The sequence below is a fragment of the Myodes glareolus genome, chromosome 15 (assembly GCF_982192425.1).
Source record: "Myodes glareolus chromosome 15, mMyoGla1.1, whole genome shotgun sequence".
Lineage (NCBI taxonomy): Eukaryota > Metazoa > Chordata > Mammalia > Rodentia > Cricetidae > Myodes > Myodes glareolus.
The window spans coordinates 28,141,542-28,165,871 of record NC_142040.1 but is presented as its reverse complement, the minus strand read 5'-3'; the positions used below and the strand labels follow the sequence as shown (position 1 = coordinate 28,165,871).

General features: G+C 44.1%; 2 protein-coding genes and 1 long non-coding RNA gene across 4 annotated transcripts in view; 2 read left to right on the top strand and 1 right to left on the bottom strand.

The window, feature by feature from the left end:
• Positions 1-3,538: 3,538 nt before the first annotated feature.
• On the bottom strand, positions 3,539-23,352 carry LOC148119665 (uncharacterized). Its single transcript, XR_015734977.1, has 3 exons — positions 23,040-23,352; positions 6,236-6,319; positions 3,539-5,331 (listed from the first exon to the last, which is right to left on the bottom strand). It is a non-coding gene; the product is annotated as an uncharacterized LOC148119665 (long non-coding RNA).
• Kgd4 (alpha-ketoglutarate dehydrogenase subunit 4) lies at positions 7,052-14,265 on the top strand. Of its 2 annotated transcripts, none has more exons than XM_048442900.3 (4): positions 7,052-7,200; positions 10,852-10,915; positions 12,140-12,327; positions 14,023-14,265. In XM_048442900.3, exons 1-4 carry the CDS (start codon positions 7,162-7,164, stop codon positions 14,038-14,040), a joined length of 309 nt encoding a protein of 102 aa, XP_048298857.1. In that variant the 5' UTR covers positions 7,052-7,161; the 3' UTR covers positions 14,041-14,265. The 2 variants fall into 2 exon arrangements, with proteins under 2 accessions (XP_048298857.1, XP_087752985.1); XM_087896859.1 differs by having other exon boundaries at positions 7,085-7,278.
• The window catches only part of Cdk7 (cyclin dependent kinase 7), a 22,368-nt gene continuing 20,624 nt past the window's right edge, over positions 22,587-24,330 (top strand). The window contains exons 1-2 of the mRNA XM_048442899.3: positions 22,587-22,774; positions 22,971-23,030. Of these exons, the coding sequence (XP_048298856.1) occupies positions 22,709-22,774; positions 22,971-23,030 (126 nt within the window). The 5' untranslated portion in view covers positions 22,587-22,708. The remainder of the gene's footprint in view (positions 22,775-22,970; positions 23,031-24,330) is intronic.

Genomic DNA, 24,330 nt, shown 5'->3' with positions numbered 1-24,330 from the left:
TGGCTCAGTGGTTAAGAGCTTTGCCTGCCCTTCCAAAGGTTCTGAGTTCAATTCCCAGCAACCACATGGTGGCTCACAACCATCTGTAATGAGGTCTGGTGCCCTCTTCTGGCCTGCAAACATACAGACGGAATATTGTATACATAATAAATAAATAAATAAATAAATATTTTTAAAAAACAAGCATAAATACATTTTTAAAAGACATACTCCATCACTCCTGAGGAAAACGCATTCTAACCCTTACCTAATTTATGCAAACTCCATAAAGCTCTAAGATTACCTTGTGATTTGGAGCTGGCCCTATTGGAGCAGATGTTTCCATTTCTTTGGGCATATGGAAATGTCTGAGGATGGCCCTCAGCCAGCTATCAGCCTCTTCCACCTCAGCCTCATTGCTTATTGCCTGGGCTCCAAGACGGCATATCCAGGTTGCTCCCCAAACCTTAGTGCCCAAACCTGCCCTAAGATACCTTTCACCTGCTTCAGAACTGGTACTTCTCTCTCAAGGAACACATCACTGGGCACTGTCCAGAGGCTCAAGAGTTACCACAAAGAGGTCAGCAAAGGATAACTTGTTGGCATTAGCCTTCTTCCACACAAAGTAAGATCACAAAGATGGAACTCGAGTCATTGGACTTAGCAGCAGGCAGTTATGACTAGAGATGCTCCATTTTGTGCTATGCGTCCATCTGGCACCCACCAACCATTTGTCTCTGACCCCAGTCCCAGGAAGTTAAGTTCCCAGTAACCCTGACTCAGTGACCCCCACCCAAAAATGTTCAGCATGACTTGTTATGATATGACTGCTTTTTTTTAAAATTCTGTAACTTGCCTACACAGATACCCAAAGATTGTTTTGCCTTAAGCACTTAGCTTGACAGAACAGAACAGTTTTAGCTAGCTTGCATAGATATTGGAGGTTTTCATATGGTTTTCCCCTGTAAAAGTCCTTTCCCATATTCTCCTTCACGGCAATCTCAAATTTGGCTCAGAGATTATTCATCCTGCTGACAACTAATCAATAAATCTTTTAATTATAATTGAATCGAGTCTATGGTTATTTTCCCAAATGTCACAGACTCTATAGCAGCAACTTTACCCAACGAACCATCTTGCTGGCCCTAGTGTTTTTTTTTTTTTTTTTGGTTTTTTTTTTTTTTTTGAGACAGGGTCTCATATAATCCAGGTTGTCTTTGTGTCTTTGAATTCACTGTGTAGCTGACATTGGTCTTAAACCTCTGATCCTTTGGCCACCCACTCCCAAGTGTTAGGATTATAAGCATATGTCTTTAGTTACATTCGTTTTATTTGGTGGTACTGGGAATTGAACTCAAAGCCTTGTACATGTTAGCCAGTGCTTTAGTACCAGGCTGTATCTGCAACCTCTAAATACATTCTTTTTTTAATTTATATTTTGTGTATGAGTTCTCTGCATGCCAGAAGAGGGTATCAGATCCTATTATAGATGATTGTGAGCCACCAGGTGTTTGCTGGGCATTGAACTCAGGTTCTCTGGAAGAGCAACAATGCTCTTAAGTGCTGAGCCACCTCCCCAGTCCCACTAAATACAGTCTTCACACACACACAGGTGGTGTTGGTGTTGAACTGTTACGTCAGTACAAGGACTTGCTATTTCAATTAGACTAATAAGCCTATTTCTGATTAGTAAGCCCTTGGGATTCATCTGTCTCCTCTCCCCCCCCACCTACCGCAATGAGGTTACAGATTCATGCCCATATGCCTGGCTTGTGTATGTGTTGTATATATGTGCCAAATGTTTATGGGGTACACACATGTTGGGTGTGTGTGCACACCCATGCATTCCTACTGAGACTAGAGAAGGATTTGGAAGTCAGAAGATTGTGTAGTTATCACTCTCAGCCTATTCCTTTGAGTAAGTCTCTCACTGAAACTGGACCTAGATTGGTGGCCAACTATCCTCAATGATCTGATCCTCCTGCCTCCACCCTTACACAGCACTGTGTAGCTATAGGTGGGTGTGGGGCCACACCCAACTATTTATATGGGTTTTGGGTGCTGCACACAACGCCTGCCTGCACTCTATGTGCTACCATATAGTTCGCGAGCTTCGGGCCAGGGGCTGGAGGTTGAAACATGCAAACACATACCAATAGAGAGACAGCACAGAAAGAGACAGACAGGGACACGGACCTTTAGTCACTGGTAAGAAACCCCTTAATTCAACAGCATCATGGAGGCTTATATACCCAACAGTCACGTGGGCCAATAGGTGAAAGCCTTATCCTCTGATTATCAAGGCAACATGTGCTCGTGAAGCAGAACTGGTAAACAACTTTGACACAGCCTTTAGTAATTCAAATCAGAAGGAAAGTAAAGATCACTATCAGGGAAGAGCAGCTGGAGGCCAGGACTCCAAATGGTCCCAACATTAGGGAGCCAGACTCAGGTCCTCACACTTGCTCAGCAAATCAGTTACCTGAAGAAGGACCCATGCTGGGCACCAAATGAAGAAGGACACTTAAAAGAAATCCTACAGTTACCCACTGTACCACCCTGTACCTTCTCAGTCCCTGATATTTATTTCTTCTAGTTCTGTATTAATCTATGCCTTTCTTAGCATAAAAATGATAACCAGGTACTGGAGACAGCTCTGCAGGTTAGAGCGCATACTGCTCTTTTAGACCAGAGTTCAGTTCCTGCACACATGTGCTTTGTTGGCAATCAGCTATAACTCCAGATACAGGGAGATCTGATGCCTCTCAGTTTCGAGGATACCTGCATTCATGGGTACAATGCCCCCACTCCTGAACTGAAAATAAATCTTGTGAAAAATGATAACTGAGAAGCTGGCAAGATGGCTCAGCTGCTGAGAATGCAAACTGCTTTTGCTGAAGGCCAAAGTTCAACTCCCAGATCCTGGATCAGGGAGCTCACGACTGCTTGTAATTGTAGGGGATCCGATGCCTCTAGCTCCTCAGGCAACTGTACTCACATGCATATACACAGAGACACACACATATAAACATAAGATAGTTTTTAAAGTGAGAAGTGAAAACCTTCTCATCTCTGGTGGTTAGTTGCTGAGGAGCAATCAGCTGACCAACCCTGCGAGCCTTAGGATTTAGAAGGGCATCTCTTCTGGGTGCTTGATTGCAGAAGGGTCCACCCTGAGTTTCTCCTCAGCAGCACAAGACAAAGAGCCAGTACTTCTGACTACAGTGTCCTCCTCCCTGCTCCTTCCCTGAGATGCTGGTCCAGGTATCACTTGATTCTACCCTCGGTTACCACAACAGATGGTTCTTGCCAGGTGATTGTTGTTTGTCAAGCTCTCACAGTCTTTACCTTTCTCCCCTTTGCCTCTCCACCCAATGCCATATCGTCCAGGTTTTTGTTGTGTCGGCTGCTCACTTGTGTACCCATATCCCATATGTGTGATAAATCACGAATCATTAACCTTTATCAGCAAAATTGGTAACTCGATATTTACAGCAGTTTAAAGCTATGTTACTTACAAAGTTATGTGAAAAAGGCCACAACATCTATTATAGTGAGATAAGCGTATACACACACATTTATATATGTAAGCATGCATATGTAAAAATATACACACACAAATCAATATACACACATATTTTGTATTCATGTAGTACTGAGAATTAGACTCAGGACCTTATACATACTACATATGTGTCTTATGGGTTATATTCCAATCCTTTATATAGTAGGATGTAATAGCCCATGCTGTTGCCCTAGCTGGCCTCAAACAACACCCCTGTTTCAGCTTTAAGTGTAGTGAGGAGCTGCAGGCAGGCCTGCTTTTCATCCTGCCCAGCTCCTGCATGGCTAGCTTAGCCCCGGAAATAACAACACATATAAATTGTATTCATTTAAACACTGCCTGGCCCATTATCTCTAGAGAGTTAGTTACTGGCTAACTCTCACATCTTGATTAACCCATTTCTAATAATCTTTGTAGCACCATGAGGTGGTGGCTTACCAGGAAGGATTCAGCATTCTGACCTGGTGACTGGCTCCATGGCGTCTGCCCCATTGCCCTCTTCCCAGCATTATGTTCTGTTTTCTCCGCCTACCTAATTTTCTGTCCTATCAAAGGGCCAAGGCAGTCTCTTTATTGACCAATGAAAATAACACAATAGACAGATAACCCTCCTCCATCATTTCCCCTTTTTCTGTTTAAACAAAAAAGAAAGGCTTTCATTTTAACATAGTAAAATTATACATAACAAAACAGTTATGAAGGAAGAATTACAGTCACAATATTTATAACTATATCTTTATCATAATAATGGAAAACTATAACTATGACTATCCATTCTTCAACTCCATCAAAGACTCCAGAAGGATATAATATTACATAAGTAAACAAGAAGTAAGCAACTTCCAAAACTCTAGAAATGACAGAGACATCTCGCTGCCTGGACAGTGACCCAAAGTTTCTCTGTATCGTTGGGGCATCCATCTTCGGCCTTCAGGCCCATAATATTCAGCAGACATTTCCATGAAGCAGGAACTTTTAAAGACAGTTCAGTCACTATCTGCGGTGTCCTGCAGAATGTCTCGCAGACTCCTTCATGAATCAGGAACCCTGAAAGATCATCTCACCTTTAGGCAAGTTCAGCAGTCCTCTCTCTGCGGGTTCTCTGTGTCCAGTTTATACAACAGTCCAGGCAAGAACAGTTTCTTGCCCAAATGGCTCCAGCTCCATAAGGAGCCTCTTCGATGCCCATCTTCCTCTTGAAGAAGATTGGTGCTGCCAGGAGCAGACGTGTCTCGTTGTCATGAAAAGCCCTACGTTATTAAAACATTAAATGCCATGTTCTGTAGTCTTTGAAAGATATGAAGAATGCCTATCTGAAATATATCTATGCACATCTAGAAAATCAAAGTAACATTACTACAAGCTTGAGTATTATCAAAGATTATCCATTAACAACCTATATTTTTAATTATACATTGCATTTTTAAATGAACTACAAAATCACAATACCTCAATCAAGATCAAAAATATATATACATATAACAAAATTGACCTTAAAATCCATACCAATGCAAATTATTCATATCTATATCATATCCCCCTTTAAATGTAAAAGAACATTTATAAACAATATTTGGGAATATGGATGTAGTTATTTCTCTCCAAACTTCTTCCTCCTGTATAGAGGTGCTGTTAATCAGCTCTTTCATTGTATAACCTGTCTGCCAGGTTCATCTCAGTTGGCAGTTGAATGAAGTAATTTCTTGAGGGTGTTCACAGCAACCTTTCAGGAGGACGTGGTCTATCATACCCTATTGGGATACAAGCAATCCACAGGGTCTCATCCTCTGTGAAAACAAAAGAAGAATAGCCCATGCTGTTGCCCTAGCTGGCCTCAAACAACACCCCTGTTTCAGCTTTAAGCATTAACATTACTATAGAATATATTTGAATATAATAAATTGAGATGGCCGGCTATGTTTCAAAACTTAGACTATGATCCAGGAGTAGTGGTGTATGCCTTTTGTCCCAGCACTCGGGAGGCAGAGTAAGTGAATCCCTGTGAATATGCGGTCACCCTGGTTTACACAGCAATTTCCCAGACAGCCAGGGTTATGTAGAGAGACTCTGTCTCAAAAAACATGGACAAAAATTAGTGAGTACTCTCAAACTTGGGGAAAAAATGTAGTTAAATACCAGGAATAGTAAGTTATAGAAAACAAACTGAAATCAAGCAATGCCCACCAGCAAGGGAGTAGGGTTTGGCTTCCATTAAGTCAGAATTAACCCTTCCTTCCTTTGTGCGCTAAGTAAATCCCAGGGTTTTTTTTTCTTTAATTAAAAATATTTTTTTCATGCAACATATTCTGATTATGATTTTTCCTACTTCTCTTAGTTTCTACCCAGCTCGCCTCCCATCCAGATCCACAACCTTTCTGTCTCTGGTTAGAAAACAGACAGGCAGCTAAGGAGAAATGATAATAGTACAATAAGACACAACAAAAACAAGCAAAGTGGAATAGGACAAAATAGCCAAACATGAAAAAGAGCCAAAGAAAAAACACAAGAAACACATATGCAAAGACACACACGTTCACACACACACACACACACACACACACACACACACACACACACAGGAATCCCATTAAATACACAAAACCGGAAACAATATATATGCAAAGGACTTGCAAGGTTTAAAAAAAAGTGTCCTGGGGGCTGGAGAGATGGCTCAGTGGTTAAGAGCATTACCTGCTCTTCCAAAGGTCCTGAGTTCAATTCCCGGCAACCACATGGTGGCTCACAACCATCTGTAATGAGGTGCCTTCTTCCGACCTGCAGAATATTGTATACATAATAAATAAAAAAAAAGTGTCCTGACAACGTTATTAGACAAAGAACCGCCAAAGATGCTGCTGAGTTCATTTTCTGTTGGCCATCTGTTGTTTGACATGCCGCCTACCCCAAGAGTGGTTTGTTTCCCCAGTGAGACACCCTTGGAGAAAATTAATTTTTCATTCACAAGTGGCTATCGATTGGAGATAGGTGGGTTACGGATGGGGGCACGAATCCATTTCTCCTTCAACTCTGGAACCCCACCTGGAGCATAACCTACACTTGCAACACTTTTCCTCCTCTTCTGCAGAGTTCCCTGACCCCTGAGGGGAGAGATTTGATGCAGACATCCTTTTTAGGACCGAGTGTTCCCAGGTGTCTCATGATGCATATCGTCTGGCTGTGGGTCTCCGTATTTCTTCCTCTCTTCTGCAGGAGGAAACTTCGCAGATGATGGCTGAGCAAGGGAGGCATCTATGTAACTTCCAAGTTTTACTAAAATTATTTATGTTAGAAAGCCACAGGAGGTTGTATTACTTCTGTTTCAGATTAAATTTTGAACTGTACTGAAATTAGAAACTAGCTATCTGGGAGGGAAATGGTCCTAGATAACTTGGGATGGTGAACCAAACTGTTCAACTGGTTGCTGCAAAAGCGCTACAATAGAAAAGGCCAGGGTTGAGCGCCAAGGGCGGGAAGAGGGGCGGGTCCGGGCGCGGAGAGGTGGAGCTGGCCCTTACAGCTCCTCAGTGACATCACACCGGCTCCGCCCCACGCTGCCCACTCCCGATACTTCTGCCGCTCGCCTGCGCCCCGGAAGCTGCCCCTGCTCGGGGGTCACGATGGGCAGCAAGATGGCTTCCGCCAGCAGGGTCGTGCAGGTAAATCCTGGGCCACTCCCGCGCTTGGGAGGGAGGGATGGTGCAAATGCAGCAGCCGCGCCGGGGCGGCGGAGAGAGGTGGGAACGGGGAACGCGCCGTGACCGCGGCCCGGGCCAGCGGCTGTGTGTCTGAGAATGGGACCAGGGCTCCCGGTGGCCGGGAATAAGGAGGGTCTGGCGCCGAGGGTTCGAGCCGCGCGGCGGGAGGCAGCCTCTGGTGGTATAGGCTCATGCTCGCCCGAGGTCTATGGACTCCCTAGCACCTCATTAGCCCTGGGAGTCTGCGGACTACGCTGCCCTCCAGCAGTTTGGCCAATCGCCGTTTAAAATTGTCAGTGATGTCCCCTCAGTCAGCCAATCCGGAGGAAGGCCGTTGCGGGGCGGGGGAAGGAAGCAAATCCTGGTTCTGACCTGGTGTCCCTTCAAGGACTTGGGAATGGCCGGGCAACTGGCCTCTTGGGCTGCTTCCTCACCTTGAACCTGGTCAGATCCGATCTCTTCGGACGCCTGGCTACAGATGTGGGAATGTGTGAAATGTCACCCTAGTTGAGTTTATTACCTACTAGTGTGTATGTTTCAGGGTTGGTTTGCTAAGCCTTTTCCCATTGTGTTTAGAGTAACACTGCTAGAGTAACAGATTAGCTAGAGTAACATTGCTAATCCACCCATCAATTACTAACTCCTGACAGCTTTTGTACGTGCTTTCCCAGGTGTAGTCTCTGATTTAATAGGAGAGGTAAAACTCATAAATAAGTAGACACAGCCTTTGTAATTAGAGAGTTTTTAAAATTCGGAATGTGGAGTATTTTCTGATTAGCTTTCACTTTTGTTATAAGTGCATTTTCCTTTGCACGAAAACATAGGAAAACCTCTTCTAAAAGACCTTTCCCGTGAAGTTGTCTGAATGGTGACCTTTGGTACCATCACAATGACTAATCCTCAGTTACTTGTAGGCATTGAGGATTCTGCAGGTAGAGAATAGCCAACAAAAGTCTGCTGTCCATACCATATAACCTCATCCATCAGTAATGCATATATAACTCGGGCTGAAATGAATATGAGCAGACATGTTGGCTTACACCATTAATCCCAGCTCTTGGGAAGCAGAGGCAGACAAATCTATGAGGTAGAGGCCAGCCTGGTGTACAGAGCAAGTTACAGCCAGACCTACATAGTAAAACCATGTCTCAGAAAAAAAAAAAAAGATTGGAGCCAGGCAGTGGTGGCACATGCCCTTAATGCCAGCACTTGGGAGGCAGAGGCAGGTGGATTTCTGTGAGTTTGAGATCAGCCTGGTCTACAAAGCGAGTTCCAAGACAGCTAGGACTGTTACACAGAGAAACCCTGTCTCGGGGGAAACAACAACAACAACGAAACTTGGGGTGTGTGTATGTGTGTGTGTGTGTGTGTGAGGGGGGCAATTGATAAAATAAGAAAATTCCCACTGGAATGTAAACATGAAAAAAGCCTAGAAATTCTTATTTGCCAAGTAGATACAAATAAAACCCAGGAGGTACAACACATTCATCAAAATAACTAATCTACTTTTTTTTTGGTTTTTCGAGACAGGGTTTCTCTGTAGCTTTGGAGCTGTCCTGGAACTAGCTTTTGTAGACCAGGCTGGCCTCGAACTCACAGAGATCCGCCTGCCTCAGCCTCCCGAGCGCTGGGATTAAAGGTGTGCGCCGCCGGCGCCGCCACCACCACCCGGCTAAAATCTACTTTTTGTTGCAGGGCCTCATGCATGTACCCTACTTCCGAGCTACACACAGCCTTGTGTTTTGCTTGTTCCTTCAAGACAGGGTTTCTCTGTGTAGCCTTGGCTATCTTAGAACTGGCCTCCAACTTGGAGATCTGCTTGCTTCTGGGAGTATTAGGCCAATGGCTTAGCAGAGTAAAGCCAGGCAGGAAATCTGACAGAGATGTTAGAAAGTGTAGGCAGAGTCATAGATATGCAAAGAGAATGAGCAGTGTCCGCTCACACAGACAACTCACACCCAGAGGCAGTTGGATCTCTGAGCCTGAGGTCAGTCTGGTCCACATGAGTTCTAGGACAGCCAGGGCTATATAGAGTGGCCCTTGGGCTGGCAGGAAGGCTCAGGGAGTCAAGGGGTTCGTTTCTATGCCTGATGCCCTTAGTTGACCACGGGACGGAAAGAGGGAGCCAATTCCCGAAAATTATCCTCTGACTTCCATATGCACACACCTAAAATAAGAAAAATATTTTTAAATGCTTTTCTAAAATACACATTCCTGTAAATAGAGGGAAAAACTAAAAAAAGATTCAATACATTTTCATGAATTTTTAGGCTTGGGAATTGCAAATGTCAGCTAATTTGTATTTTTCTATATATTTTTTTCCTGTTTTTATACAAATTGTGAGTCAGAACAAGGATTTTGTTGCTATTTTGTTTTTAAAACTCTGACCTTTTTGTATTTTTTGGGGGGTATTTTTTTGTTGTTGCTGTTTTTGGTTTTTTGAGACTGGGTTTCTTGCTGTACTGAAATTCCCTCTGTCCAGCAGCAGTCATTGATTTTTATTGCCTTTACCCAATCACACATTTTAAAATGTTTATAAAAAAATATCTGGACAGCAAATAGAGCAATTATTTATTTTTTGAAACATTATTTTGAAAAATTATTTTTTTGAAACCAAAAAAGGAAAAAAAGAAAAAAAAAAAAGAAACAGGGTCTCTCTATGTAGTTCCATCTGTCCTGAAACTTGCTCTGTAGACCAGATTGGCCTTGAACTCACAAAGATCTACTGTCTCTACCTTGAGAGGCACTAGGAAAGGCATGTACCACCACTGTCCAACTTAGAACAGGTGTTTTTAATTGCCTAATATGCTTTTTGTGTGTTGTCTGTTCTCAACTGCTAAGTAGTAACATAGCAGGGAAGTCATACTTGATACAAATCAGGACATTTCAGAGTCCTCTCCCTATCAGTCAGAAAGGCTTTCATGACACAAGTTCACATTATCTTCATTGTTTTATTATTTTTTTATTTTTATGTATATATGTTTGATTGTCTGAGCCCAGAGTGGGCATCAGATCCCCTGGAGCTGGAGTTACAGGTACTTAGGAGCTGCCTGCTGTGGGTTTTGGGAACTGGACTCTGGTCCTTTGCAAAAGCAGAAAGTGGTCTTGAGGGCACTGAGCCATCTCTGTAGCAAATTCACTGTGGGTTTTGTTTTTAATGTTTTGCTCATTATTGTGATGGATATAGAGTACACTATGTATGGCGGTCAGAGGACAACCTTTGGGAGTCAGCTGTCTCCTTCCTCTGTGGGTGCCACCTTATCGGGGTTGCTTAGCAAGTGCTTGTGCTTTCATGTGTGTGTGTGCATGTGTGTTTTTCCAGTGTGTGTGTGTGTGTGTGAGTGTGAGTGTGTGATGTGCCTGTGAGTGGAGGCCGTCAGAGGTATCACATTGCCCCTGGAGGTACAGACAATTATGAGCTGTCCTGATATGGTGCTGGGAATTAAATTCCAGTCCTCTGCAGGAGCAGTACAGTACATGCTCTTAACAGAACCATCTCTCCACCCTTAAGTAGTACTGTGTTTCAATGAAGGTATTTAATTATGAGGACTAGTAGGTTGTTGTTTTTATAGTTAATGAGGTCATTTTTTCTCACGTCTTGTTTTCCATCAGGTAGTGAAGCCACATACTCCATTAATAAGGTTCCCAGACAGAAGAGACAATCCTAAACTCAGTGGTAAGTTGTATTTAATTTAGGTAGTTTCTAAAATGTGCACATTCATATTTAGAAGTGAATATTATAGACAGTATTTCTCACTTTATAATCAGGTAAGTTGTTGTACTTTAGATCAAAATAGTACCCGAGTAGCATGCAAGTAATTAACTTTTTAAATTTTGGGTTTATTTACTTTTATGTAGGCTCTTACTGTATAACTCTTGCTGACCTGGAACTGGATATTTAGACCAGCCTAGCCTTGAACTCAGCACTTCTATACCACTCAGAGTGCTGGGAATATACATGAACAGCATACATACATATATACACGAGAGAGAGAGGATTGTAATACTTCAAGAAGCCGTGTGTAGTGGTGTGTACCTATAATTTTAGCACTAACAAGATTGAGGATAGCTACAAGCAAATTGAAGAATGACTTATTTCCTAAAGTATTATTTAATGTGTATGTTTTGTCACATGTATGTCTGTGTACCACAGGCATGCTGGTACCTACAAAGGCCAGAAGAGAGTGTCAGATCCTCTGGAAATGAAGTTACAACTTGATCACTTCTGTGGGTGCTGGGAATTAAACCTACGTCCTCTGGAAAAGCCAAGAGTTCTTAACTGCATCTCATAAGCCCCAATAACCTGTTTTAAAGGACGGTTTGATTATTCAGTTAAAAAAAAAAATAACATTTACAGATGGTTGTTGGTTAGTTTTTTGTCTCTTTTGGTTCTTTGCTCTTTGGGGTCCCTCCACACAACTCCCAAATAAATCACACATGGTGGCTTATTCTTTCTTATAAATGCCCAGCCTTAGCTTGGCTTCTTTCTAGCTAGCTTTTCTTAAATTAACCCAACTACCTTTTGCCTCTGGGCTTTTTCCTTTTCTTATTTCTGTGTATCTTTCACTTACTCCATGGCTGGTTGGGTGGCTGGCCCCTGACTTCTTCCTCTCCTTGGGCTCTTGCTCCTCTTATTTATTCTGTCTGCCAGCCCCCCCCCCCATCCTTTCTCCTGCCTCACTATTGCCCTTCAGCTCATTATTAGACCATCAGGTGCTTTAGACAGCCAAAGAGCCACAGCTTCACAGAGTTAAACAAATGCAGCATCAACAAAAGCAACACATCTTTACATCGTTAAATAAATGTTCCACAACAGAAACAAAACACACCTTAGAATAATTTTCCACAGCAAAGACACCTGGATAATTTGTCTAATTAGTATTTTTGTTTTTGATTTCAGCCTCAGACGTTTTGAGATCTGCTGGGCTCCCCTCCCACTCTTCTGTAATTTCACAGCATTCTAAAGGAAGCATATCCCCAGATTTGCTGATGCATCCGGGGCCACCAGACACTGCAGAAATACTAAAAACATTACCTCAGAAATACAGAAGGAAACCTATATCTCAAGAAGAAATGGACTTTATCCAGGTGTGTTGTTGCTCTTGAGCCCAAGTGTGTGCAGCGTGTCGTGACATTTTGACTTAGCAGTGGTCATTTGCTGATTGCATGTTCCCTTTGTTTTTTCAAATGGAATTATAGCTAAGGGAGATGAACAGATAGGCCGGGGCTATCTCTATGGGGACCCTCAGTAAGTATGCATGATACATGAGAAAATGACCCAATACGAAGGACTGGGGAATGTTGCTCATTAGTAGAATTCCTGCCTAGCATGTGCCAAAACCGGGGATCAGTCCCAACAAATTCAACCATCTGAAAAAAAAGCTGTTTGAGTGAGGGGCTAATAACTTTCTAAAGAATAAGGGGTTTCTAAGACTATGGAGAAATTTGAGGCTGATGTCATCCATTATCAATCTTTCTTTTTCTCTTTCATTTTCTTTCTTTTTTTTTTTTTTTTTTTGAGTCAGGGTTTCTCTGTAGATCAGGCTGGCCTCAAACTCACAGAGACCACCTGCCTCTGCCTCCCATGTGCTGGGATTAGAGTCCACCATTACACCCAGTTTTGTCATCAATACTGAGTCCTTTCTAGATCTGAATTTGTAACATTTACCATAAGTGCTTCCAAACTATGAAAAACCATGAATTTTGTTTTGTTTTTTTTTTTGAGACAGGGTTTCTCTGTGTACAGCTCTGATTGCCCTGGAACTCTTTGTAGATCAGGCTGACCTTGAACTCACAGAGATCTGCTTGCCTCTTCCTCCTGAGTGTTGTGCTTAAAGGCCTGCACCACCACAGCCTAGCCTTTTTTTTTTTTTTTTTTTTATCAGAGGCTGGAGAGATGACTCAGAGGTTAAGAGCACTGACTTCTCTTCCAGAGGTCCCGAGTTTAATTCCCAGCAACCACATGGTGGCTCACAACCATCTTTAATGAGATCTGGAGCCTTCTTCTGGCCTACAGGCATACATGCAGGCAGAATACTATATACATAATACGTAAATTTTTTTAAATTTTATTTTATTGATATTTATTGAGCTCTACATTTTTCTCTGTTCCCCTCCCTGCCTCTCCCCTCCTCCCTTCAGACCTCCCCCAAGGTCCCCATGCTCCCAATTTACTCAGGAGATCTTGTCTTTTTCTACTCCCCATGTAGATTAGATCCATATATGTCTCTCTTAGAGTCCTCATTGTTGTCTAAGTTCCTGGGATTGTGGTTTGTAAGCTGGCTTTCCTTGCTTTATGTTTAAAAACCACCTATGAGTGAGTACATGTGATAATTGTCTCTCTGTGTCTGGGTTACCTCGCTCAAAATAATGTTTTTTAGCTCCATCCATTTTCCTGCAAAATTCAAGCTGTTGTTATTTTTTTCTGCTGTGTAGTACTCCATTGTGTAAATGTACCATATTTTCCTTATCCATTCTTCGATCGAGGGGCATTTAGGTTGTTTCCAGGTTCTGGCTATGACAAACACAAGTAAATATTTTTAAAAAAGAAAAGAAAAGAAAAATCAAAGCTGTCTGGACATGGTAGCTCACAACTGTACTCTCAGCTCTCAGAGGAAAGTGGATTGCCATGTTTTCTTAGAGACCAGTCTGGGCTCTCTAGTGAATTTTTGGCCAGCCTTGTCTCAAAAAACCAGCAACAGCCTGAGATCATTTTTATGTATAAGTATACATGTATAAGCCAGTTCAGTCCTTCGTCTCATGGCTTTCTGCTTCTCTTTTCAGCGTGGAGGTCCAGAATGATCGCTGTGGCTGCTGTTTGTCGCCAGACAAAAGGATTATCTTTACAATAAAGGACTTCCAAAATGTCAAATGAAAATTGTATATTAAGCAACCTTAATAAATATTCTGCGAAAAGAATGAAGTATAGAAACTCTAGATGGCCACTTGTATCTCCTCAATGTATCTTGGTTAGCTTCTCTAACAAGCTGGCCTGCATACCTATTAAAGTCACATTTTTACATATTAGCCTGTCAACTTACTCTTGATTATGAAGTGTTACCAGTGATGAGCTATTAAAAGCACACAGTATCTAGTGAATAATCAAATTTTCTCCTTTCTGTTTGTTTAGCCATAAAGATGATTTACTAAGTAATTCCTGCTGTAAGGAATCTTTTCTCCTGAAATTAGATGAGGAACAGTGAAATATTTCCATTTTTTTAAAAAAAGATTTTTTATTATGTATACAGTGTTCTGTCTGCATGTCAGAGACAGGCAGATCTCAGGGAGTTCGAGGCCACCCTAGTCTACAGAGTGAATTCCAGGACATCCAGAGCTGCTACACAGAGAAACCCTGGTTTTTTTTTGGGGGGGGGAACAGAAAACAAACAAGTGTCTGTATTATCTGTAGGGGGAGCATTTGCAACTGTGAGTGAGTGGAGCCCGGAGCGGGTGTTAACATGAGCATAGCCGTGTCTAGGACTCCAAGGCCTCAGCCCCACAGGAATGGTGAAGCCTGCTTTGGCTAGGCTCCGAGGGACCGAGCATTGGTGTCTATGAGCGAGTGATCGATGTGTGCAAAGATTAGCAGCAGCAGCAGCTTCTTCCTCCTGACGCTCTTCCTGCCTGAGATGCTATTCTACAGAGACCTACCTACTCCCCAGCTCCTCCCCATGTGCTATACCTGATGAACTCAGGTTCCAGGAGAACCCCAGCGTTACTGTACATGTGTCTATGTGTCTGTCACTTCTTCACTATGTCACCATTCCGAGTCAGGGTTCACAGCAATATGAAAAGTTTCTGCACCCCAGTAAGCCTCTTGGCTGACGCAACAATCCAAATCAGACCAAATCAAACTGAATCAGAAAAGGCCTGGGTTTAATGAGTAAAATGCTTCCAGATGATTTGCCAGCCCTCCAGAGAGGAGACAGGGATGAGAGAGGAAAAAACAAACAAAAAACCTTGTCTTCTGGAGGGCAGTTTAAATACCTTGTAGGAGTGGTCTTGAGCATCTCTGGAGTAGGAATTGTGTTTGTGTTTCCTGGGCTTTCAGAATATGGTTTGGGGGGGAGAGAGGTGGGAGAGGAGGATTGAGGTGGCGCTTCCACCAGAACACTCCAGAAGACTCATTGTATGAATTTCCACCTGAACATCCCAGACTCCTTGGGTATAGGGACGCCAGTTCATTCCTGGCTGCTTCCTGTGGGCGTGGGAAGATATAAGGAGGGGAATCAGGAGTCGGTGGGTTGGCTCATACTCAGCAGGACGTGGGGGTGGAGAAGCATCCATTAACTGTTATCCTGGAGACCTCAGGCATCTGTTGCTTGAACAAGCAGAAAAGGCAAGATGCTAGGACAAAAAATAGATTATTAATACCTGCCCTAGTTGTACTGACAAAGTTGAATGAGTGCTCAGGGCAGACGAGTAGATAGGCCCTTCCCTGGGACATCTTGGGAAACTGGAGGGTGGAGGGACATCAAGTATCTGAGTAGGCACTCGCTTGAGCCTGGAGAGATGATACCAGCATGGATGACCCAGGAGCTTGGCATCTGAAGGAGTAGTGAGGATCACAGCATAGGGTCCTGTCCGTCGGGGCTCAACAGACGTAGAAGCTAGTTGTTTGAGGAGTCCTCTGTTCCCTGGGGAAACTGGGGCAGGCTCTGAGGCAGTTGGGTCTGTTGGTGTGGGGGCAGGGAGATACCTGTCTGCCTGGGAATGGAGAAGGAAACTAAGAGGGAAGAGGTAGGGAAGGTATTCAGTCAGTGGAGGAATTTAGGCAGGGAGGTGGTGATTGAGGAGGAAGGAGATCAAAAGGGCTCAGGCCTGTGGGAGGGTGTGGGGTGACCTGGAAGCGGGTAAGAGCAATAGGGAGAAGGGAGGTCCTTGCCTTCACCTTGGAGGTCCCTGACACCCTGTCCTTCAGACAGCTAGCATGGACTGTTCTCCCTTGGGGTTTTCGGGACAGCCCCCATTTCTTTGGCCAAGCCCTGGCTCGGGATTTCTCCACCTTTGACCCTGTCCTAGCACACTCCTGCAATACATAGACCTCCTTATCTGCTGTTCCACCCTGCCTCTGTCCCAACAGGCCACCTCATCGCTCCTCAACTACTGTGGCTCTCTAGGATATTATGTTTCTCTATTTAAGATTCAGCTATGCTCTCCCACTGGGCTTTCAATTCAGCCTGGGGTCTAAGGCCCTCACCTCTGACGGAGTCCAGGCCCTGCAGGATTTATAGCCCCACCACAGTGGTTCAGATGGGCTCTCATTTTTGGGCCTGATGGGATTACTCCGTCACTAGACCCCTAACTTTGCCATTACGGCCAAGTCCTTATACCAGGCAGCCAGAGAGACTCCCAAGGGGGCCCTCAGCCACCCATCCACGGTCTGCCCCACTTCTCTTTACTGAGAGATGCCTTTCTAAGGGCCCCACCCTTGCTCTTCCAACCCCTCTCCACCTTATCACCTTTATACAGATGAAAGGTTAGGAACGGCCTCCGAGGTCCTGGTCCAACTGGTTGAGCCTTCAAACTGGGTCATCACATTTTTGTTCAAAAAACTGGACCCCACCCCCACTGTCGGGAAGCAGCCATGCTTGAGAGCCCTAGCAGCAGTGGCTGAACTCACAGGGGAAGCTCTCAAGATCTCCTTGTTCCAGCCAATTACGGTTCACTCCTCCTGCCAGACAGGTGCCACGACCGATTTGCAGGGGTTCTCCAGATGCCCTTGAAGACAGCCCCAGCACCAGATAGGCTGATTTCACTCACATGCCCTGCCCACCCAAAAGAAACTCCGTTATCTCCTAACTCTGGTCGACACCTTTACAGGATGGATAGAAGCCTTCCCCACCTCCAGGGAAACAGCCGATGTGGTGGCCCAAGTCCTGGACCACATCTTCCCTAGATTTGGCCTGCCCCAGACCTAACAAATGGACAATGGGCCAGCCTTCACTTCCAGGGTCGTGGAGCTCGTGCTGGATGCTCTCAATATTTCCTGGAAGCTCCACTATCACCCACAATCCTCAGGAAAGGTCGAGAGGGCCCAAGGTCTCATCAAACAACAGTTCAGGCTCTCCACTGAACACAGGTTATCTTGCTCCCCCCTTCTTCCTGTTGCCCTTACCCACCTCCCAGCCACTCCTTGCTCTCCTACAGGCCTGAGCCCTTTTGCACTTCCTCTTTAATCACCACCTCCCAACCCAAACTCCTCTATTGGCTGGGTATCTCTGCTTCCTCTCCCTTCTGAAGTTCCTTCTCCACCGTTTACCAGAGCCTGCCCCACTCTTCCTGGGGGACAGAGGACTCCTCAAACAACTAGCTTCTACATCTGTCGAGCCCCGATGGACAGGACCCTGCACTGTGATCCTTACCACCCCTTTAGCTGCCAAACTCCTGGGACATCCATGCTGGGACCATCTCCCAGGCTCAAGTGGGCACCTATTCAGGATACTTGGTCTGTCCAGATTCTTGATGTCCTTCCACCTTCCAGTTTTCCAAGATGTCTCATTGAAGGGCCCATCTACTCTTCTGCCCTGAGCATTCATTCAACTTTGTCAGTACAACTAGGGCAGGTATTAATAATCTATTTTTGCCGGGCATCTTGCCTTTTCTGCTTGCTCAAGCAACAGATGCCTGAGGTCTCCAGGATGACAGTTAATGGATGCTTCTCCACCCCCACGTCCTGCTGAGTATGAGCCCACCGACTCCTGATTCCCCCTCCTCACATCTTCCCATGCCAACAGGAAGCAGCCAGGCATGAACTGGCATCCATATACCCAAGGAGGCTAGGATGTTCAGGTGGAAATTCCACTCCAGGCCCTGGCATTTATATACCCAAAGAGACTGGGATGTTCTACTGGAAGCCCTGCTCCAAGCCCCTGGCATCAATATACTCAAGGAGTCTGGGATGTTTTGGTGGAAGCTCCACCCCAGTTCCTGACATCCCTGTACCCAATGAGTCTGGAATGTTCTGGTGGAAGTGTCACCTCAATCCCTTTCCCCATCTCTTTTTCCCTAGACTCTGCCTCATCTTGCAATGCCCAGTAAACAGGGCCTTTTCCCCAGAGAAGCTCAAGAACACGCCTACAGGGTATTCAAACTGCCCCCCCCCCCCCCGCCAGAAAACAGACATGTTTTTTTGGTCTCTCTTTCCTGTCTCCTCTCTAGGGAGCCAGAAAATTATCCGGGGGTGTTTTACCCATTAAACCTGGGCTTTTTCTGATTTGGTTTAATTTGATCTGATTTGGATTACTGTGTCCGTGGAGAGCTTGTCAAGGTACAGAAACTTTTCAGCATAAAGTAAAAATAATGCATAAGATGAATATAGCATAGGAACAAATATTTCACCACTTATTCAAATTTCAAATCGCTACTTACTATGTCTGGGAGGATGTTCATGGTTTGTGACCATGTTCGAAAATCCTGATAATTAACTTTTACTATCTTAGTGGCTGAGAGTCTTAAAATCCAACTTATTTGGCAACCAATGAAACTATAATGGGTTCTCCTGCTAATCTTCCACAGCTGACTAAATCCATAATGATTTCTAGAATATACTTTATAAAGCAGTAGTCCTTAATGTTGACTAGCCCATGGTCAGTGGGCACTAGCGTTGTGTTCTTTCTTTTTTTGTTTGTCTATGGGCTAATCTTTACTTTGTTGTCATTCCAAAGTTGATTTGCTTTTCTTGCAAGTTATGGGCTATGAATGTTGCCCTGATGAGAAATAAGGGTTTATATTTGATGTTAGTAGTAAGCTATTCTGATAACATGAAAAATATTAATTCATCTTTTTCTTTATTCTTTTTTCCTTCTTCTTCTTCTTCTTCTTCTTCTTTTTTTTTTTTTTTTGAGACAGGGTCTTACTATGTAGTTTGGTTGACCTGGAACTCATACATAGATCAGGGTGACTTCAAATGCATACAAATCCCTGCTTCTGCAATGCAATATTGGGATTAAAGGCATGCACTGACATGCCCAGTTCTGTATATTTCGTGGTAAAGCCATAGCTCTATCAGTAGAGTGCTTGTCAGGCGGTCCTGAGGGCCTCAGAACCCAAAAGAAAAGCTGGGAGCAGTTGTGTACCTGTAACCCTTCTAGGCAGGCAGAAAGACAAGTCCCTGGAACTCTCTGACCACCCAAGCTAGATGAGTTAGTGAGCTCTGGGTTTAGTGAGAGGCTGTCTTAGAAACACAGATGTGGAGCTGGAGAGATGGCTCAGAGGTTAAGAGCACAGGCTGCTCTTCCAGAGGTCCTGAGTTCAATTCCCAGCAACCTCATGGTGGTTCACAGCCATCTAGAATGAGATTGGGTGCCCTCTTCTGGCATACAGGAATACATGCAGGCAGAACACTGCATACATAATCAGTAAATGTAATAATAAAAATAATAAAATGGAACAAGATCCCCTGAAAGGTCTCCATGAACCATAAGAATACTTCTATTTTTGATTATGAACACTCTATACATAGTAAATCTTAAAAAAAAAATCAGATGTAGTGATTGAAGACGACACTCAACACCGACCTCTAGCTTCTGCATATACACCCTAAATACATGCATACACCACACAAAAACACATAGACGAATTACTTTGGGGCTTGAGATATAGTTCAGTGAGCTCTTGCCAAGCATTCACAAGGCCCTGGACTCCATCCCATGGCTTCAAAACAAAAAGATGGTTTCCTGCAGTCTGTAGGTCTCTTACGTGGACCTACGTGGTGACAAAGGGCTGAGGCAGTAATAGGTAGCTAACCGCTTGCCAGCCATTTGCTTCACCCCTGCAAAGTTATTTAAGCCTTCCAGCAGCATAAGAGTAGATCCTATAATAGAGAAGGAAACTAGGTATAGACAGATAAATTTAAGTCATTCATCTAGTGACTGAGTGCTGGCTGACCAGTATTCAAAAGCAGGCATTCTGGATCCAGAGCCACTACTACACAATACTAGCATCTCAATTATTAGTCTTTGTTCTCTGTTGCTATGTCCACCATGTCTCTAAAAATTAAGATTCCTAATTCTTAGAAACATCAGTTGCAAAGAAAGAGGAAAACATTGCCTTTTTGACAGCTACTCCAGCTAATAACTTAGAGATCAGCCTGTTATGGGATCCTATCGGCTAGGAACCAAAATTTTAGCATCATCCTCGCAAGCCATCTGTTTTACAACAATAGTTCACCAACAAGCCTTCTTAATTTTCCTTGCCCTGTCCAGTCTATAGTGTGGTCTCTTAGCAGTCAGGACAAACTCTTCAAAACATCATCTGGGACCAGAGAGATGAACCAGCGGGACAAAAAGACTCCATCATCAAGCCCGAAGACCTGACCTTCAAATGTGTACGGTGACACCCTCACCATAAATAAAATGGAATAAAATAATCTGATTCTGTTGTTAAAACCCAGTGGATGTTCGGTGACATCTTTCCTGCGCTACTGTATTTAAAGCTGTTTATAGCACGTAGCATCCTGTCTCAGAGTTGACTTTTTCTCCGAGACAAGATCTCACTATGTGGACCTGGATAGTCTGGACCTCATTATCTTTCAGTTTTCCACTATAAGGGAATGTTATGGTCCCTGAGTTTTTTTAGGTCAACGATAATGTTTGGCACATAGAAATCAATACATGTGTTAAATTTTTTAGTTATTTTGAGACAAGGTCTCTTGTATCCCTGGTTAGCCTGGAACGTACTGAGTAGATCAGGCTGGCCTCAAACTCAGAGATCTACCTGTCCCTACCTTCCTAGTGCTGAGATTAAAGGTATGCATGCTATTTAAATGAGTTTTTATTTAGCATAATTTATGTTAACTAACAAGTTGGGTTCTAATAACAACCAAGTTGGTTATGTTGTTGTTGCAGAATCTTGTGATTCATGAATTAGGCAGAATTCATACTAGAATCATAGAACTCCCAGTGACCAACATGGTCTTCTTGTTGTTGTCTATAGTCCAGGTTCTCCTGGAAATTGCAAGCTTCCTGTCTCAGCTTCCAGAGTCCTTGTGTGCCTGCCATGCCTGGCGGAACAGGATGCGTGAGAATGGAACAAAAGAACAAAGAACGGCAGGGAAAAAATCTGACTGGTTAACTGGACTTACTTTCCTTTATTATAAGGTTAAGTTAAAGTTCTTCTTTATGTCACCTAAAACCATTCAGTTTGGGAGATCTGGCTCCTAGTTTCTTGGAAAGTCAGATAAGTGACTTAGTTTCTGCTTAGTATGGAACTTCAGGATGCTTGGGGCTCCGTTTAGTTTGATTTTGTCAACTCTGTAGAAGCTCAATTGGAACGAATGATGTCATCGATTTTATTAACAAAGGTATTAAAGGGCATGGAGATGACTCGGCTCTCAAGAGCATTTGCTGTTCTTCCAGAGGACCCAGGTTCAGTTCTCGGCGCCCACATGGTGGCTCACAGCCATCTGTAACTCCAGTTCCTGGGGATCCAATGCCCTCTCCTGACCTCCATGGGTACTGTGCACCTATGATATACCCAGAAACATGCAGGCAAAACACCCATACACATAAACTAAAAATTAAAAGCAATGGTATTAAAACGTGTGATTCTTGCCTTTGAAGTAATTTCGGCTTCATTTGTTTTCCCGAGAGATAAAAAGCTGAACAGGAAGGGAAAAGGGAGGTGGGGAGGAGGTGGAAATTTTTAATAAATAAATAAATTTTAAAAAAAGACTGCAAAAAGAAAGAAAGAAAGAAAGAAAGAAAGAAAGAAAGAAAGAAAAAGCTGAACAATGTGAAAACAAATTCTTAAATTCATCAGGGAATTGAGGTCTCAGCAAAACCACCCTGCAAACTGGAACGATATGAAGACAAAAATATGACAAACGGAAACCATTGCTGGAGCCAGTTAATTGGCAGATAGATAGGCTTGAAGCGTAATTACTAAATGCACAGCTGACAGTGTTATGTCTAAACGCTCTGTTTCTCTTAATTCATTAGTTTTGATTTTATAGAAGACAATAGACCTGCTCTATAGCATAATGTTCAGCAGGGCTGGGTTTTGCTTCTCTGGGACTGTTTCTTCATAAATCAGCCTTTAAGAATTTGGCTCTCCTTAGAGGGAGGGGTTTGGCGTCCATAGCGACTGAGGCGACAGGACAACAGAAAGTAAAACCGGTGCGTGGCTGAGCCTTACACCCTAGCTAAATTCCGAAGTCAGAAACACCGTGTCGTAACGCTGACCTATCTTTGGAAGCGAAGCAAATCTAAGTTAAAAATCAAAGACAAAAACATTAACGATTTGACAGCCGTCTAAAAGACGCCGCTTCCGGCCACGGAGCGCACGTGGCATCCCTCCTGGCCCCTACCAGCTTCCGTAGGACTGGCCCCGCCCACAACGGAAGTATGGGCGGGACCAGTAGGTTGTGTGCGTCCAGTGGACGGAAGTAGCTGTGGGGAGCTTTTGGACGCTTTAAATTCCTGCGGGGTGGAGGCCCTGGCTTTCTGCTGGAGTCAGGCTTCTCGCCCGCATGGCTGTGGACGTGAAGTCTCGAGCGAAGCGCTATGAGAAGCTGGACTTCCTCGGGGAGGGACAGGTGAGGCCCTGGGCTGACTGGGGCGCTGCCTGGCCACCGCGGGCATTCTTTCGGGGAGGGTGGTCCGACTGGTGCCTCCTCGCAGCCTCCTGGGCCTCCCTTCTGCGAGTCCGCTCCGGATCCCGGGTTTAAAAAGGGGTGTGGGGGGGCCAGAACCAACCATCACGTAAAGACCTCTCACTGTCTTCCTTTCTAGTTTGCTACGGTCTATAAGGCCAGAGATAAGAACACCAACCAGATTGTCGCCATAAAGAAAGTGAGTTACCTTTTACGTTGCTGTCTCTCAGGTCTTTGTGCCTTGCTTGCCACATAGCCCTCGCTGGCTCTGAGCTGCCTGTTTCGACCCGGTTGGCCTAGAACTTGCTGTAGCCTTCCGCTTCTCTGCCGTGCGAGTGATGGGTTCGTAGGCGTGCTCCAGCACGCCAGGCAACTCTTACAGAAAATACTTGTGCATTATCAGTTGATTGGCGTGGCCAGTTGTCTTTGAGACAGTCTTGCTGTGTAGTCCAGGTTGGTCTCCAGCTCGAGGAAATCCTCCTGCCTCTGTCTCCCCGAGTGCTGGGATTGCGGGTATGCGTTACGGGTTTTGCTCTGTTTTAATACGCACCGTTACGCTCTGATGGTGGGAGTTGCCCGCCTTCTAGATACAATAGTATGTATTAGGGGCTTGTGTTTCAAAGCCAGTTTTTGTTCAAATGATATAAACTAGAACTTTTTGCTCCATAAAAGTTGGTCGTTGGGTTGGAGAGATGGCTCAGCGATTAAGAGCACTGACTGCTCTTCAGAGGATCCAGGTTCAATTCCCAGCACCCACATGGCAGCTCACAACTGTCTGTAACTCCAGTTCAAGGGGACCTGACACCCTCACACAGACATACATGTAGGCAAAGCACTAATACACGTGAAATAAAATAAATAAATTATGTATATATAAAGTTGGTCGTTGTTGGCCAAGGAGGCAATATTTTTGGATGCCATGATCTTTCCAGGCCACAGGTGGTCATACCTATGTTATCTTTTCAGAAGTTTTCATCGGCATTAACAACGTGGATGTGGTACCCTTTCTAAAATGATTGGAGTGACATTTAAACCTAAATTCATTGAGAACACTTCTGACAATGTTTCCTGCATGCCAGGCGCTTCGACTTACTTTTCTTCCCCCAGTTAGCCTTTCAGACAGCCTGAAGAACAGGTAAAAGTGTCCTTGTTTCACCCTGAGGGACCTGAGGCTAGTTAGATGACTTCAAGATCACACAGCTAATAGCTGCTGAGGCTAGGTCTCGAGCACAGCTGTCGGATGCTCTTTCTCACACTACTGAACTCCGTAGCCATCTCAGTACGACTAAGTTTTTCCTCACATGACTCAGGGCCTGTTGGTGTTGTTGACCTGCATATTCTGTTTTCCTCCTTTATAAGCTCATTATTCCCTTGAAGTGTGAATGACCAGGCTTCCCTCTTCCAGCCTCCCAGGTCCTCTTTGTCACTTGCTTTTTTTTTGTTTTTTGTTTTTTGTTTTTTGTTTTTGTTTTTTGAGATAGGGTTTTTCTGTAGCTTTG

Bases quoted from the DNA above. Each gene is read 5' to 3' on its own strand.
- Kgd4 (XM_087896859.1), top strand. From the start codon at position 7,162: ATGGGCAGCAAGATGGCTTCCGCCAGCAGGGTCGTGCAGGTAAATCCT. The intron at 7,279-10,851 runs GTGGGAACGGGG...GTTTTCCATCAG, and splicing joins CGCCGGGGCGGCGGAGAGAG to GTAGTGAAGCCACATACTCC. The intron at 10,916-12,139 runs GTAAGTTGTATT...TTTTGATTTCAG, and splicing joins AGACAATCCTAAACTCAGTG to CCTCAGACGTTTTGAGATCT.